Source organism: Olea europaea, chromosome 18 (assembly GCF_002742605.1).
Source record: "Olea europaea var. sylvestris chromosome 18, O_europaea_v1, whole genome shotgun sequence".
NCBI lineage: Eukaryota > Viridiplantae > Streptophyta > Magnoliopsida > Lamiales > Oleaceae > Olea > Olea europaea.
In genome coordinates this window covers 9,017,230-9,033,285 of record NC_036254.1, presented here as the reverse complement: position 1 = coordinate 9,033,285, position 16,056 = coordinate 9,017,230, and the positions used below count along the sequence as shown (strand labels likewise).

At 35.0% G+C, this 16,056-nt stretch overlaps 1 protein-coding gene and 1 pseudogene across 7 annotated transcripts; one reads left to right on the top strand and one right to left on the bottom strand.

Moving 5' to 3' along the window:
• Positions 1-151: 151 nt before the first annotated feature.
• LOC111366701 lies at positions 152-2,066 on the bottom strand (annotated as a pseudogene).
• Positions 2,067-9,702: 7,636 nt separating this feature from the next.
• Positions 9,703-14,192, top strand: LOC111367393. Of its 7 annotated transcripts, none has more exons than XM_022988242.1 (6): positions 9,705-9,833; positions 10,003-10,036; positions 11,764-13,274; positions 13,395-13,519; positions 13,607-13,746; positions 13,826-14,192. In XM_022988242.1, the coding sequence occupies exons 4-6, from the start codon at positions 13,491-13,493 to the stop codon at positions 13,990-13,992; spliced, it is 336 nt and encodes a 111-aa protein (XP_022844010.1). In that variant the 5' UTR covers positions 9,705-9,833; positions 10,003-10,036; positions 11,764-13,274; positions 13,395-13,490; the 3' UTR covers positions 13,993-14,192. The 7 variants fall into 7 exon arrangements, 6 of the variants coding, with proteins under 6 accessions (XP_022844010.1, XP_022844009.1, XP_022844008.1 ...); XM_022988241.1 differs by having other exon boundaries at positions 10,003-10,040; XR_002697806.1 differs by having other exon boundaries at positions 9,703-10,040; positions 13,618-13,746.
• Positions 14,193-16,056: the final 1,864 nt, after the last annotated feature.

Sequence of the window (16,056 nt, the reverse complement as noted above, 5' to 3'; positions counted from 1 at the left end):
AGCAAGACCAAAATAGTTGAACATTGAAAAAAAAAAAAAAATCTTTAACAAAGCAATTTTTGTGAGCAACAGAATCCATATAAAACCTAAAATACTAGTTCAAAGGAAAAAATGAATCAAACTATCAAAGTAGTGAACACAACAATCATTATATAATTGAAATCAATGACAAAATGATATTCATGTTATTGGTTAAAAATCTCATTTCCACCGTTCTATACTACCAACTATATCAAACTCTAACAACAATAAAATTATCAAGAAAAAGAAATTAACAGAAAAAGACTGGAATATTCACCACCGTGTTTTGCCCAAGAGGAGCTTTGAGCTAGCTGATCAAAAGTTAAGCATTCTCCTCCTGCCTTCTCAATTCTTGCCCTTGCTTTCTCTGTGAATCTCAAATCCATTACCTTCATTGCGGGGACTTCATAAGCCCGAATATCATCAGTGACACAGTCCAAACAAGCACTGCAATTTTGTCTTCCTTTCCCTTCACGAAGTGACAAGACGAGAGAGAAAGCGGGGCCTTGTTAACCTTGCTCATGAACAGTCTCTTCAATATAACTGCATTGAACTTGCTTCCAGTTCTCCTCATGAGGAATCGACACAGCTTGACGAGAAGTTGGAGGTAAATATCATTGGATTTAGGAGCAGTGCGCTTGGTTTTCTTGCTCTTACCTCCAACGACCAAATCAATACCCGTGGCTACTGTTGGTGGTGGTGCTGCTTTCCGCCGCGCCTTCGGTGATAAATTTCAACAAAAATGTTCGCAACAGAGGCTTGTTTCTCAAGGTTTTCTGATTGCAGGGGTTTTAGATTTGGGTTTTTTTTCGTGAGTCTTGAACGTAATTAATACGATAATAATAGTTTTAAATTAGTTTTAAGGTATTAATCAAATATTTAAATTTTTTGGGGTACTACACCTAATTTTCCGTATATTTTTTTTCTTGGCCCTTGTTTCTTCTAATTCAACTTACAAAAATGCCTTTAAAATTATGAATCTTTTGAAAAATCATATGAAAATTTTTTTTTAGAGTAAAAAATAATGTGTAAATTGTAAAACTAAAAAGTTACATTGTGTCACTTTCTTATAAAAATTGTGTCATTTTTAAAAAAAAGTTTAGTATCACTTTTTTTATTAAAAAATTACATACGATGTCACTTTTTATTAAAAAGTGATAGAAATTTCAAAAAGACGATTGAAAAAGTTGACAAACACTAAAAACAAGTGACAAAAAATTCAAAAAAGTGACAAATTTTTTTAAAAATTGAGACAAATTAAAAAAATTACATAGCTTCAAAAAAAAAAGTTACAGAAAAAAATGACAATTAAAAAAGTGAAATTGTGTCTTTTTAAAAAAAAATTTAGTATCACTTTTTTTATTAAAAAATTACATACGATGTCACTTTTATTAAAAAGTGATGTTTGTCACTAAAAAAGTGATAAAAATTTCAAAAAGACGATTGAAAAAATTGACAAACACTAAAAACAAGTGACAAAAAATTCAAAAAAGTGAGACAAATCAAAAAAAAATTACACAGCTTCAAAAGAAAGTTAAAGACAATAAAAAAAAAAACTTAAAATTAAAAAAAAGTGACACAAGCTCTAGTGGCAAATACTAAAAAAAAAAGTGACAAAAATTCAAAAAATGTGACAATTACTTAAAAAAGTGACAAAAATTCAAAAAAGTGACAAAAACTAAAAAAAATTTGATGAATTTAAAAATTGACACAGTTTAAAAAAGTGACAAAAAAAAATGACAAACTCAAAAAATGGTCTCCAAGTACATTAACATCGTTTGTCACTCTTCTCATCCTCCGAATCTCTTTCTTCTCAGGCATTTCATTAGATAATGTTTAGCAACTCCTGCTAGCAATGAATGGATCAGAGGTGCACCTTCTTCAAGCACAAAACCAGCAGCTTCTGCTAAAAGGGAATCAAAAGCAATTGCTTGTCCTGCCTGAATACATAGCCCAACAATTTTGTCCACATCAACAATCTGCTTAATGTTTGCTTCTGTTTCTCTTCTGCTACCAGAAAGCATGCTTCCAGCAATAGCCTCCATATTCTCATGATTTGACCGCAATGAGGTGTCAATGCAATTTAGGAGTGCCGTTGTGTGCTATTTCATCAGAATGTCCAACTTGTCAACTCCATAGGCACCAAAAATATGAACAAAGCCTTTTAATTCCCTAAGATCAATCATTGATTGGGCAAAATACTCGACAACGGGACTAGTGCTCTTAGCAACTGTGCAATGGTGCAAAGAGGATACCGACACCAGTTCACCAAAGACATCTTTAATAATGGTTTCAACATACTAGTTGCACACGACTTCAGTAGCTGATCCAGTGTGCTGCTCTGTTGGTTTCTCAAAATTGTAGGGCATGTGCCTTAACATCATCCTCTACTCTCCACCACATATATCTTAAATCACTCAGCAAAATCCTATCAAATGGAACAAATATTAATGCAGGAATTCCAATAATTTCCAAACAAAAGCAACAAGTGGTACTCCAAAACTTTACCCTCCATTTGCAATTTCATTGTATGGACATCAAAAACTAAGAGAATGGACAGTTATGCAGAGAGTCTTCATATTTATATAACTGGGCGTTGTTCAAATTTGTCAAATTAGTTAATAAACTTCATAAGGATGCTTCCACAATTTATATAAAAGCCATATGATGTTTATTTATAGACATGAAATTTAAATACATCATGTCTTTAAATGTAAATTTAAATTGCAATTGAGACATTTTGTCAAACACCTTGGTGGTATATTAGAAAATCAAAGGGAAAGAGTGAGTCATTTAATTTTGGAGCTAATCCAAAATTTGATGACAATTTTATTTTATTTTATTTTTATACACAAACTCATCACAATCTATGCCCAAACCTGCTTCAAATATAAATGAACGAAAAATCTACTCAAATTCAAAGTTCAACCTCAAAAACAAAGTTTTTTCAATATTACCTTCAAAATCATATGAATATAATTCTTCATGTTTGAATGCCTTCTATACTCACAGATTTTCTCTCAGATAACTTGGATTTATGATAATTTACATACCTTGACCATTAATAAAATCGACCAAATATCAACAAAGATATACCAAATCCAAGCATTTGCAGTGCAAGAAAAGATTTTCACTCAAGACTCACTCCAAAATCACCCAATCGTCCAAAAGGGGAACTCTCCTTAAAACTACAAAGAAGCAACAATATTAAATTGGTGGGTGAGGTTACAAAGAAGTGCTTCATTTGACGAAACTTGTGTAGCTGGGTTTTTACTCTAAAAATTGAAATGGATTTGTGTCGATTTTTGAAGTAAATCTGTTCTATTTTATGTGTAGGAAATTATGGAGAGAGATTTTAAATGAAAATATACCTTTTCTGCTTAAGAACATGACATTGCAAATCAACAAACACTAAAATCTCCGTTTTTCGGTAGTTAATTATGCGCCCACTGAATCACAAGTTTCTGGCTTAGCTTGGCATACATATAGATGCTTTATCACATTTATAATGAAGCTTTTGTCATGAACTGAAGTAACTTCTCTCCCAAATAGCTCCTATGTTGAATGACTTACAAAGTTTAATCATCAGCCAGTCAGTTGCCATCAATTAAGGTTCTTGTGCCCTTAAAATGAAGTGTTTGATTATTTGATTAAATCTGAGGCCTTATAGAACTATGAATTCTGTCAGTGAGGATTTCAAGTTCTATGATTATAAACTTGTCCTCGTTTTTTAGTTTGCCATTCATTTGAGTTCTTTTAATGTTATATGCTTTAATTAGATGTATAATATTGGCTATTATATTAGCACGTGTCAACATTGCTTTCATGAAATTCTTGTCAACGATTATTACTATTACTGTGATACACCTTTGTTGGACCAAGGTCATGTAAAGTGGGTGTGGAGCATTTGCATTACAATAAAAATTACTTGAGAGAAGCAACACCTTCCAGCACACATAAAATATAAATGTATATGTTAGGGTTTCTGCAAAGTGTATATAGTGGATGCTAGAGAAGAAATGATTTTTTATTGCAAATATATCAATATTATTAAGGATGCATGCATGATAGAACAATTACGAATGTGAGATCTTGTGAGGGCAGTATAATTAGGAAATTTCCTGTCACAGTTTGCCTTTGTTAAAGGTTCTGCCTCAATTTTTTCTTACTTTTGCTTTGGATATGTATGAACTTACTAAACATATCCAAGACGGGGGTATTGTGTGTTGTTTAATGGTTATATATTTAATTTGTGTAGACTAAGATGGAGATAAACTGTGAATTAGAAGTTCGCGGGGAAGATTAAAATATGGAGTTTCCAGGTTAAGTAGCATTAAAACAGAATGCTGAAATCTGTTTTCTTCATAGTAAGAACAGGTATAATACTGGAGTGAAACTAGAGGAACATGTTGACACAAGCAACAATTATTTAGGTGCTTGTTTCAATATTAGTGAGGAAGGAAAAATTGAAAAGATTTTAGTGCATAGGATTAGAACTGATTTGGATGAAGCCGAATAATGTTTTAGGAGTTCTATGTGATCCAAAGATGCCTACCAAGTGAAGGAAAATTTTGTGGAACAGCTATTAGATAAGCTATGCTTTATGGTATTGAGTGTTGGACTATAAAAGGATAAAATATCCATGTGATGAGCATTACACATAAAAATTTGTAACGACTCAACCTCTACGTTCAAGTCGTTAATTTACGTATTGTCCGCTAACGAATTTCTGTCACATCCTCAAGACTTGAACTTATGACATTTCCCCTAAGAGAGACTTGAATTGAATTTTGATACTAAGGCCCTATTTGAGTTGTATTATTTGGAAAAAAATACATTCGTAAACAGTGATTTGATATTATTTCAACCACACATTATTCAATAAAATAATACTACACGTCAAAAAAAACTTTTCTTATTTTTAACCACACATTCTTCATCAATCTATTATTTTGAAATACATTCTTAAAAAATAATATAGCTCAAACACACTCTGATTATAAGATGGGTTTAGGCTTTCCCGAAGTGGATCTTACAAAAATGCACATTTTTAATGATCCGGCCTCTATGCTCAAGTCATTAACTTACGTATCGTGCGCTATGAAAGAGCCTAGCCTATCTTAACTCTCACAATTTTCTATTACGTTCCTCATGATTTGAACTTTAGACCTATGTCTTATGAAAGATATAAGTTGAATTTTGGTAACAATTGGAGCTTCGTGCATGGCCGTTATATTTGTCCAATTAATACCAAAATTCAACTTAAGTATATATTCAACTCATTTAACTTTCTTACTAGAAAGAAAAGAAATAGGGGAAATTTTCTCTCATAAGTAGAGGTCTCGGGTTTGAATCATGGGGATGTAGAAAGCTGTAAGGGGTAAGAGAAAAGATTCTCTCCTAAAACGGACAATATGTATTGTATATCGGTTGAGCATGAGGTCGAGTTGTTACGAAATGTGAAGTAGAGGTTCCATAACAACTCGGGCCTCGTGCCTTGTTACAAAAAATGCGCATTTTTTGTGCCCAGCCATTTTCTTATGTAGTAGTCTACTCTTGGAAAGCTTGAGCCGATCTTCTCCTTCATGGATTTTGATAGGAACTTGGTATGCTGGTGAAGTTCTAATCGACTTGGACGTTGCTGCTAATCTAATGCTGATCTATATAGCTATTGGAAAGGATTATTCTCTATTGTAATAGTGGATCTAATGGTTGCAGCTGGTTAATCTGCTCTGGATATGTATAGCTATTGATGAACCTGTTTTACAGATGTTCACGGGATCTAGTTAGATAGTAGAAATTGTAATTGGTATATGAAGGAATGAAGAGGAATTGTATGATTTGTGAATTGTATAATATTGAATATCGTAGAACAATGTATTTGAACTTGAATGTATTAAAGCAGAGAATGAATAACAGAACAATTCCAAGCATTCGAGTGGCTTAGATCTCTCCTCCTAAATCAACCACTAATCCCTGAATGAATTCCTCGGCTCCCCCCTTATTACATGTATAGATGTTCTACTATATTTATATTTCTCATTTTACCCATTTGCTAACCAACTAGTGGAATATTCTAGAATCTTGAATGAACATATTGTATGAGTGAATCTTATTGGAGGTGGAAGACTATCATTACTTGCCTTCTCGAAATCCACCTTGTACCTTGTCCTTGAGGTGGAAGTCGTTGCAGTTTGCTCACTTCATCATACACCCACACCATTTCTCGTGCAATGCCTGTCACGATTTGAGCAGAAAAGGGATAATTCAACAAAAAAACTTGGTAGACCCATAACTGTAAGTAATAAATTGTCCATTAAAATCCCATAGCTGGTTGTACCACATCCCGAGTTTTCCAAAAAATGGAACATAGACAATTGAAACACAATGGTGGGTAATACCATAATTGATCATCTCCGCTACCTCCATTACTTGTGCAGTCTGCCTTTTTGTGGTATTTAGCGCTATAAATCCAACTACCAAATTCATTAAAACTTCGAATTTATTATCAATAGAATTTAGGGATATATTTGTGTAATTCGGGCCGCTCATAATTAGGCTGGACGAGGGAAGGTAATAGTTGTTAGTTTTAGATCTATATGGGCCAAAATTAGGTTGGGCCCTTTTCCATGCCTCATTTTGATTTTCCACTTTTAGGGCTGGCTCTATAATTTGGTCCATCCTTTGAGCCTTGAGTATGACTTCCGCCTGTCTTGCCGGTTTCATGCCACTGGTGAATTTCCTTTCATCACCGCTTCCAGGCTCGTCGACGATGGAGCTTCTAGATTTTCCATCATTCTTTAATCCTCCTTGACCGTACTCTCCTCTTAAAAAAACCAGCCAGCTGAATTATCACCATGGAACACTGCATCTGGAATTGTCAGCATCTTCATCTTCTCCTACGTGTTTTGTAGCAACCATCCTAGTTCAGAACTCTTCGATAGAGGAGACTCTACAACTCCCAATGGCTTCCCCTTCTCTTTTATTGTGTCTTCTTATTGAGGTGGATTCTAGTTTGTGCCCTCTTGAGACAAACCAAATCTGTCAATCATCAACCCTTTCAATTCTCTCCAAGTTAGCACGGTCCGTTGTCGATCGACATCCTAAAACCAATTCCATATTTGCCGGTCAAAATAGGTTGTTGTAGCCTCTATTTTCTCTGCCTCCAATAATTGATTTCTGGAGAAGATCCCTTCCGCCAAGTACAGCCACCATTTTGTGTTTTCTCCATGGAATATTGATATATTTAGCTGGTTGTATGAATCCAGCCCCGAGTCATCGTCTCGATCTCCTTCCCATCACATTACCATCTTCTCAAGCCGATTCAATAGCGAGATCCAACTCTCTTCTAATTCTCTGTTGAAATTAGTTCTTCTGTCTGAGAAAGAATGCTCTGATACCAACTTGATAGGAAATGGTTTGCTGGTGAAGTTCTAATCAATTTAGACGTTGCTGCTGATCTATATAGCTACTGGAAAATTTCTTCTCTGTTGCAACAGTAGATCTAATGGCCGCAGCAGCTGGTGAATCTGCTCTGGACATGTATATCTGTTGATGAACCTATCTACAGGATCTAATTAGATAGTAGAAATTGTAACCGGTATATGAAGGAATGAAGAGAAATTGTATGATTTGTGAATTGTATAATATTGACTATTGAAGAACAATGTATTTGAACTTGAATGTATTAAAGCAGAGAATGAATAATAAAACAATTCCAGACATTCAAGAGGCTTACATCTCTCATCCTAAATCAACCACTAATACCTGAGTGAATTCCCTAGCTCCGCCTTATTACATTCATAGATATTTTATTATATTTATATTTCTCCTTTTACCATTTTGCTAACCCACTAGTGGAACACTCTAGAATCTTGAAGGAGAGTGAATCTTGTTGGAGGTGGAAGTCTATCAGATTTCTGTTGCGTTCTCAGGATTCGAACTCATAACTTCTATTTTTTGTAATGACCCGATTTTTGTGTCTGGCTATTCTCTTATATATTGTCCGTTTCGAAAGAGTTGAAACTCATCTTATTCCTCACGAATTTTTTCGCATTCCTAGGATTCGAACACATGACGTTCCCTTAGGAGAGACTTACGTAAGAGAATGGTTGGGCACGGGTTTCGAGTTGTAATAGGTGTGACTATTTCGGAATGGATAAATTAGAAAAATGAGAAGTCCACTAAAAAGATGTGGATAAAATTGTGATTAATTTAATGGATAACGACTTAGATTGTTATTTCATGTATTCTCTGTCTGGCCTTATTCACCAGAACCATGTGTTCCTAGTAAACAAAATTAGAATAGGTACAGGTAGACCAAAGGTAGCATTGTTTGACGTGGTTACAAAAAGTTTGATTTTATTGGACCCTTCTGAGTAGTAGTTTTGGACTGAACAAAGTAAGGAAAACGCAAATTAACTTGTGGTTTTTGTATCACTGTTACAATACCTTATTGTGTGAAGTTTAAAATGTTTGTTCTAATATTGTTGCTAATCACTTTGCATACTCAGTTTTTTTCCTTTCCTTTTAATCCTTCATTACATGCTTTCTATCCATGTGGTCAAATCTCTAGCCCATTGACCTTCTTTCCTTGTAACTCTTTCCTTTTCTTCTCTCTCACCCCCCTAATCTAAAGGTCATCCACTCTTTCTAAATATTCCGAACACCATCCACCATGGTGTTTCACTCTCATTCTTCTTGAATTCCCCCCTCCCAGGTCTCTTTCTGTATCAAAATCATTTGAATGTCTGTGATAGTACCTTTTGACCCTGATCTTTCAACCATCTCTTCCTTCATCTCCCTGCTGACAATCCTGTCCATCGTATTTCCCACCTTTGCTCCCTTAAAATTTCTGAAGTGATATGTTTTTTGGGAAAGCAACTTGTATTTTGTGTCTTGGTTCAGTGCTTCCACTAAAAATGTTCTAAATTGTGCTCCAATTGCTGAGAGTTAATCAACTCCGATGATTTATGTGACTTGGCATGGATGATATTAAGGTCCTTGTTCTACATGCTTGGTTTAACTTGGTTAAGTAATAGGTTATTCTGAAATGCAACTCATCCTCAAATTAGGACGAAATGGAAGGTTTCCCTTACCTAGTCCTTACTAGTTTGTTAAATCAATTGAGCCTCCACTTGAGCCAAAAAAACTTGATGTGGAAATTTCTGAAAATATCAGGTAGGAAACTGAGCCCTGGGAATTGCTCCTTTGTGAAGGAAAATGAAAATAAGAAAAATATCTTCTCTGTCCGTATTTGGTCTGAAAGAAAGTTCTGACTCACCTTTATCTCATGTAAGATAGCATTAAATGTCACTTGTGTTAGAAAGAAATTGTTGCAATGGGACCAACACTTTTGCTTTACGTCCAAGCCATTGAATATATTTCCTTCCCCTTCCTCGTTTCCATCGCAGTCTAATGCTGCTCAGCTTGACGAGCTTATATCTCCATTTTCGAGGGAGTTAAGACAGAATACTATAATCTGGATGGAAATTGCTAAACAGACGTGTTGCCAAGGAAATGGTATTTTCCTTTTTCACTTAAAGCGTCATTTGAGATATACGACTTTAGGCCAATCATTGCAATCCCAGATGAGAATTGCAACTTATCCACGTGGCACATTTAGAGGCGTGAGGTTCACTAAAAATATCAATGGCTTGCAGATTTCCTATAAAAGAGTAGCATCAGACTAGGGTTTTGCACGGAACGTCATTCTCCTTCTCTTCCTCTCTTCCATTTCCCGGCAGCGCAAACAAAACAAGGGTTTTATCTTTTGCAAACTCTTGGCCTCTATTTTGAGGGTCGATGCATGGGTATAGGTTTCTTGTTAGATTGAGAGTGATTATTGTGGCTTTTGTTGTATATTGTATGTTCTCTTGAGTCTTGAGTAAGATCTGTAGTTAGGCCAGTAATTTTTGAAGGTTGGGTGCTTTTGGTTGATGTTCTTTTAATCGTGTACTTTGAACTTTGGATATATGGCAGAACAATTGATATGGCACGGAACTCCAACAAATACGTAGGTCTGTTATGACTGAACTTTGGTAAATCTTGCATTTTTTGTTGGTTCTTCTTGAATCTTGTGGTTTAACAATTGGTGAGACTATTTAATGAGCCAAATCCTCCATGCCAATTATTAAAGAAAACAAATGACATCCAATGCACTGGTGGAGCCAATGCCAAGATGGGATAGTTATCCCCTCATCCCATCCCACCCCACCCCACCCACTGAGATTTTCAATTTTCTGAGCACTTCATCAATATGCGTTTCTGAGAAAATTGACTAAATATTGCTTCATTTATGGGTACTTCATGTATGCAGTTCTGCCTTGTATATCCTTTTTTCCTTCCCTTTCGCAACTCACGTCTGTTATCTTTTTTATTCCCTTCCTCTGTTTGCTCTTTTTTGTCCTTATTTTTTCACATGCCGCCTTCCTTCTTTCACCTTCCATTTCCAGAAGCTGATTTTTTTCCCCTTTTAATGCATAGCACGCACCTTGTTTATTTCCTTTCCTTCTCTTATTTCCTTTTTGTGTTTTAATTTATATTGATTTTTTATTAAGCTCTCACTAAATAAAATTCTTGACTCCACACTAGATCCGATGTGGACTAATTTCATGTGGAGCACGTTTAATTAAATATAAAAGTTCACTTAATAACTTATAAATACATATGTAAGTAAAAGAAATACTTTTCTTTTTGATAAAAGCATAAAAATATGCATATTACTAATTTCGTTTTGAAAGTTCGGTGATAGTACTTTCAAAATAAGTAACTTCATAAGCTTAAAAGCAAGAGTAAGGGGCATGTTTGGTGAAGCTTAAAAACACGTTTTCTGATAGCATCATCTCACATATGCTAAAAAGATCCTTTTAAGCACCCATTTAAGCTTAGCCAAACATGATGTAGGTTGTCATCAAAACTTGTTTGGAACAAAGTAACTTTTACCAATATTACCAAAAATGGGAAGGACCAGTTGGTTTGAGAACTAGGAATCGGTCTGGTTAGCCTTTAAAAACTGTACGATAGAATTCCGATTGCGAACCACTGAGCTAGCTTGGTTGAACAGGGACCCATTGGTTTTCTCGGTTTCGCAAGGTCAATTTTAAAAAAACCGTACGCATTTTATTTCTGCTCAAGTCATCTCATCACTTAGGGTGTATAACTTCATCTGAGCCACCTCACGAATTTTCTCTTCCCTTTCCAAATCATTTTCTTGCCTTTTCTTCTTCATTTCTAGTTTGATTCTTTCGAAGCTCAACTTCTTCGATGCTCGGAAATCATCACGTCTTCAGTTCTTTAAGTTTATGTTGCTTCTTTCGTTTTCTCATTTTCTTATACAAAACTCACAAGCATGGAAAGTTATTGGGTGGGGGGCTTGGAAAAATCTACTCGAGAGTTGTATTGGAATGGAAAGAATTAATTTCTCCCTAATTGAGCATTTTTAATATGAGCAGAAATTAAATGGAATAATTTGATGAACATGGTTCCAACAGAATGGATTACCTTTTCTGGTATAATATGGTTTGAAGCTAACTATAATAATTTAATTTAAAGCATATTGTGATTATCTCATTTTTTGCTATGTTTAGTTTTCATTTTTCTGTTCTGCTTAGTTTTCGTTATTTTGTCCTGCTCAGTATTAAAGTTACTTGCATTTTGTAATTGAATTGAATGGCAAAATTTGTATTACTTATTTTATTTGACTATTTTGTGCTAATTGTATGCTTTGAGTTGTTGATGCAGTTATTTTTCAACAGTCAATCTCGCAAGTAATTCAAACTAATGTTATGAAAATCAATTACAGCATATTTATTTAAATTTTTCTGGCATGGTCTCTTTTGCACGAGGTCTTTAGAAATCCATTTACTACCTGTTAATATTTGGTTTCTCTATCCTTTTTCAACGCTTGACTTTCCTAAGCTCTTTGTCAATGCACGACTAGTATGCACCATTTACTACAATTGACGTGTCTTTATATATTATAGCTCATCTTATCTTATAGACTACAAAATGCAGTTCTTAGGACTTATTTAGCTTAAAATATTCAATGAAAACATGTATAAGTTAGAAGCTTTTTTTATCATGTCATTAAGATCTATCTCATATAATATACGTTTACAAGGCGTCGTAGCCATATCTTTCCATGGTTTCTTAGCTTGAGTGAGACCGATCATTGTCAAGGATAGCTTCTCTTTCAAGCAAACCCAATGCACTTTAAATACTCCAAACTAGTTTTGTTATCAAAATCTACTTGAATCTTCGTAAATAATTTCACTAGAATAACATCTCAATATTGGAACCACACTACTATCATATTTGGTTAAGCTTAAAAAAGGGGGAAAAATAATTTTAAAAATCAGCCAAGGTATCAACAAGGAAAAGAGAAACGACCAAGGCGTCAACTAGTAACGTTTTTTGCTTTTAGATTACTAGTTTAGCCTATTGACCATTTTTTATTTCCCTGGCTGATGCTTGACCATTTATTAAAACATTATTATTATTATTATTATTATTTTTTTTTTTTAATATTTTTTTTTTACTATTTCTTTGCTTGACCAAACATTCTAGTAATGCCCTTGCACTTTAGATTGATATTATAGTGAAATAATTTATAGAAGTTCAAGTAGATTTTGATGACTAAATTGGCTAGGAATATCTTTTCAAAGTTTATTGGGTTTGCTTGAAAGAGAAATTATCGTTGATAGTGAGTGAGCTCAATCAAGTTAAGAAACTATGGATAGATATGACTATAATGACTCGTAAACGATGATTAAATAATGTAGATTTTAATGAGATGGTAAAAATGTTTCTAAATCATACATATTTTTTGAAAATTATGAGCTGAATAAGTCCCAATAACTGTATGGTTTAGTTAACAAGGATTTTAAGCATTGACAAAGACATAAAGATAAGTAATAACAAATATACAAATGAGATGGACTATACATAATAGGCGAGTGGATCATTGACAAAGGTACACTGACCAGTCAATGCATTGATAGAGGCTAAAAAAGCCAAGTGTTGAAAAATGATGGACACACCAGGCACTGAATGAGCACCTTGTGCAAGAGATCATCTTAGAAAAATTTGGATGAATATGTTGCAATTGATTTTCATAATGTTACCTCTATTTTTTGTGACGTAATTTGATGGAGACCCTTATCAAAGCTAAAGAGGAGTTCCATGATCTGGTTCTTGGCTCATTTGTGTGGATCAGAAGGAAGATTTTGTAGGCTTGTCCAAGTTGTAGATACGTACGTGCACAACTTTATTAAAAGCATCTTTATCTTGTTAATTCTTTCTTTTCTTTAATGAATCTTAAAACAAATTGTGCTAGTCAAACATTTACTGAGTTAATTCAATTTTAATATCAGATAAGGTGGCTGAGCCACATGGAATTGGTTGCAAGTCAGCAGATATCATGCTTGAAGTTCCAAACTTAAAAGAGTAGAAAGAGGCTCTATCAATTTATGCTAGTACAGATTAAGAATTCTCCAAGGTGATCGGAGATACAGATTGATATACTTCTCTCTGAATGTTGAATTTATTATGTTTCTTGGAGTTCCTTGACGTTTTTCACATGCAGTGAATGTATAGGAGAAATTCAGCTTCTGAAGTTCGAAAACCAGCTGAGAATTTGTGGAGTTCCAGAATCCCATGATCAAAATACAAACCCAAATTATGAATCAGAAGAAGACACCAAACTTGGGAATAACAGTAAGCCAGGTAAGACTACATTTTTGGGTGGTTATTTTGTCAGATTTGTTCTTTATTAATTAGACATTTGTTCTATGCTTGTACGAAGGTAAAGAAGAGGGCCGATCCACTCACAAAATAAAATTTGAAGAAAAAATAGAAGCGAGTGGATCACATGGTTGGGAGAATTATGCAAATCAAGAAAATACTAGTAGCTCGGCAACTGGAGGGATCCACCGAGACAAGAATCAAGGATGCTACTCATACCATATGTAACTTTAACTTTTGTGCAAAGTCAGTTTAGTTCTTTAAGTTGATTCAAAAGTTTATGCAGTTCTCTATGAAAATGCGGTTTTAGTTCGATGCTGCAGCATTATGTCAGAACTAACTTCGTGTACTAGTACATTAGAACTGAATTGTGAACGTGTACGAATTAATTTATAGAATTATAGAATACATGAAATTGTCTAATGCAGTAAGTAAATATCTTACACATGATATAACAGGGTAAATTTCTAAGGGAAACATGAATGATCCTCGAGTCATTAGTAAATTATCCACTATAGAAAAGATACAAACATTTTGTGTTTCGGTGTTATAACTATTTCTTGACCACGTCACATATGATTAATTTAAGATCAAAATTAAACTAAATCAAAAGGAATTGAAAAATTTCCTTGTTTTAGCTCGTTTGATTTGTCAAGGGATGGAATTAAGCACAGGATATGGATCTTTCGCCACTCATTTCGTATGATTGTGATGAATTTTTGCACAAATTGGAATAAGAATCACATTCTTATTTTACATCAAAATACAACTTCTTTTTGAATCAATTTTACACACTAAATCAACAATGCCTTTAAATTAAAAACAAAAGGAAGCTGCAAGTGAGAGAAAAAAAATTAAAACGTTGTGTCCTAATTTCTTGTTATTCAACGCGTAGTGATTATTTTCCTAGAGTTATTTTCTAAATCGAAGAAAGGTGTAATCGACCGGCCCATTAGGTCCTGAGGATCCGAGGCACCCCCAAGTAGCCTTCCCTACTCATACGAACGGCAAGCTAAGATATTCAACATAGCACAATAGAAGGACATAGAAATCTTGTCATCATACTTATATGAGGGACATTGTTAAGGACATAGAAAATTTGTCTTCATACTTATATAAGGGACATTGTTAGTGCACTTCCGTAAAATATAGCAATAAACCTGTAATAAGCAATCCTGCCTTACCACATAGGTAGGGGAGATATCTAGGTCTGTGGCAAGTTGGCATTCATTTGCATCCAAAACCACCGCCCCCAGTCCACGGTATTGCTTTCCCTCACGATGGTGGTTTTCAACCTAGAAAACCTGACTTCGTTGTTGCGTCCTCTGTCGGCTTCTGCCTGCGTCCCCAGCCTGTATTTGCCTACACAGTATGCCTATGTTGCTGTTGCTCCCTTGTCACAGTCTGCCCGTGTTGCTTTTGCATCACCTATTGCAATGCCTACACCGTCCATCTGAGTTTTGCCTATCTGCATCCTCCCTGCTGCAGTACCTATCTTGGTCCTACCTGCATTCCCTGCCACAATACCCGTGTTGGTGCTAGCTGCGCCTGCAACCCTTGTTGCAGTGCCTATGTTTCCCCAACCTGCATTTCCTATTACAGGTACTTTCGTCCAGCCTTAATGCACTGCCCGTGTTACTTGAATTTTTCAGCCGCAACTTGGATGTATCGACTGCGATCGTGGGGACTAAGTCACTCTCCAACCAAATTTGGATACCTCGTCGTGATGTACTGTCGAAACTTAGACCTAATTTGCCATAGGTTTAACTCATTTTCCCACTTAGTGCCATAACATTCCCATGTCATGCCAAGCCTCTAGTCATTCCCTTGCAACTTGTGACAAAGGGCTCCTAAGGAAACGAATACTTACTGAAACAATCGGCCAAAAGTAGGTAAGAATAGATCATTAAACCAACAAATAAAACTGCGAAATATCTGAGAATTGATGGAGAAGCCAATAAGGAAAATTCAATATATATTGGAGGATTTCATGCTAATTCCGTCGATTTGTTTGACTCCAACACGATTAATCTATTGGTCTCTACATGCTTTTATTCTTTAGATGTTAATTCTTCAGGCAAAATGACAAGGATGTCTTCCGTAAGCATGTCATCATCATCATTGTCTACATACAGATCATCTGGGAGAAATATCTCCACTTCATCTGAAGTGGCCAACAAGAAGCAATTCTCAATTTAATACATAGCACTACAGTTTTCCACAAGTCAGACTCGCCTCCTCGTCAATGACCGATGGAAGAAACAATCCTTTGGCATGTCATCCTCACCTAGT

Bases quoted from the DNA above. Each gene is read 5' to 3' on its own strand.
- LOC111367393 (XM_022988242.1), top strand. From the start codon at position 13,491: ATGCTAGTACAGATTAAGAATTCTCCAAG. The intron at 13,520-13,606 runs GTGATCGGAGAT...TTTCACATGCAG, and splicing joins CAGATTAAGAATTCTCCAAG to TGAATGTATAGGAGAAATTC. The intron at 13,747-13,825 runs GTAAGACTACAT...GCTTGTACGAAG, and splicing joins TGGGAATAACAGTAAGCCAG to GTAAAGAAGAGGGCCGATCC.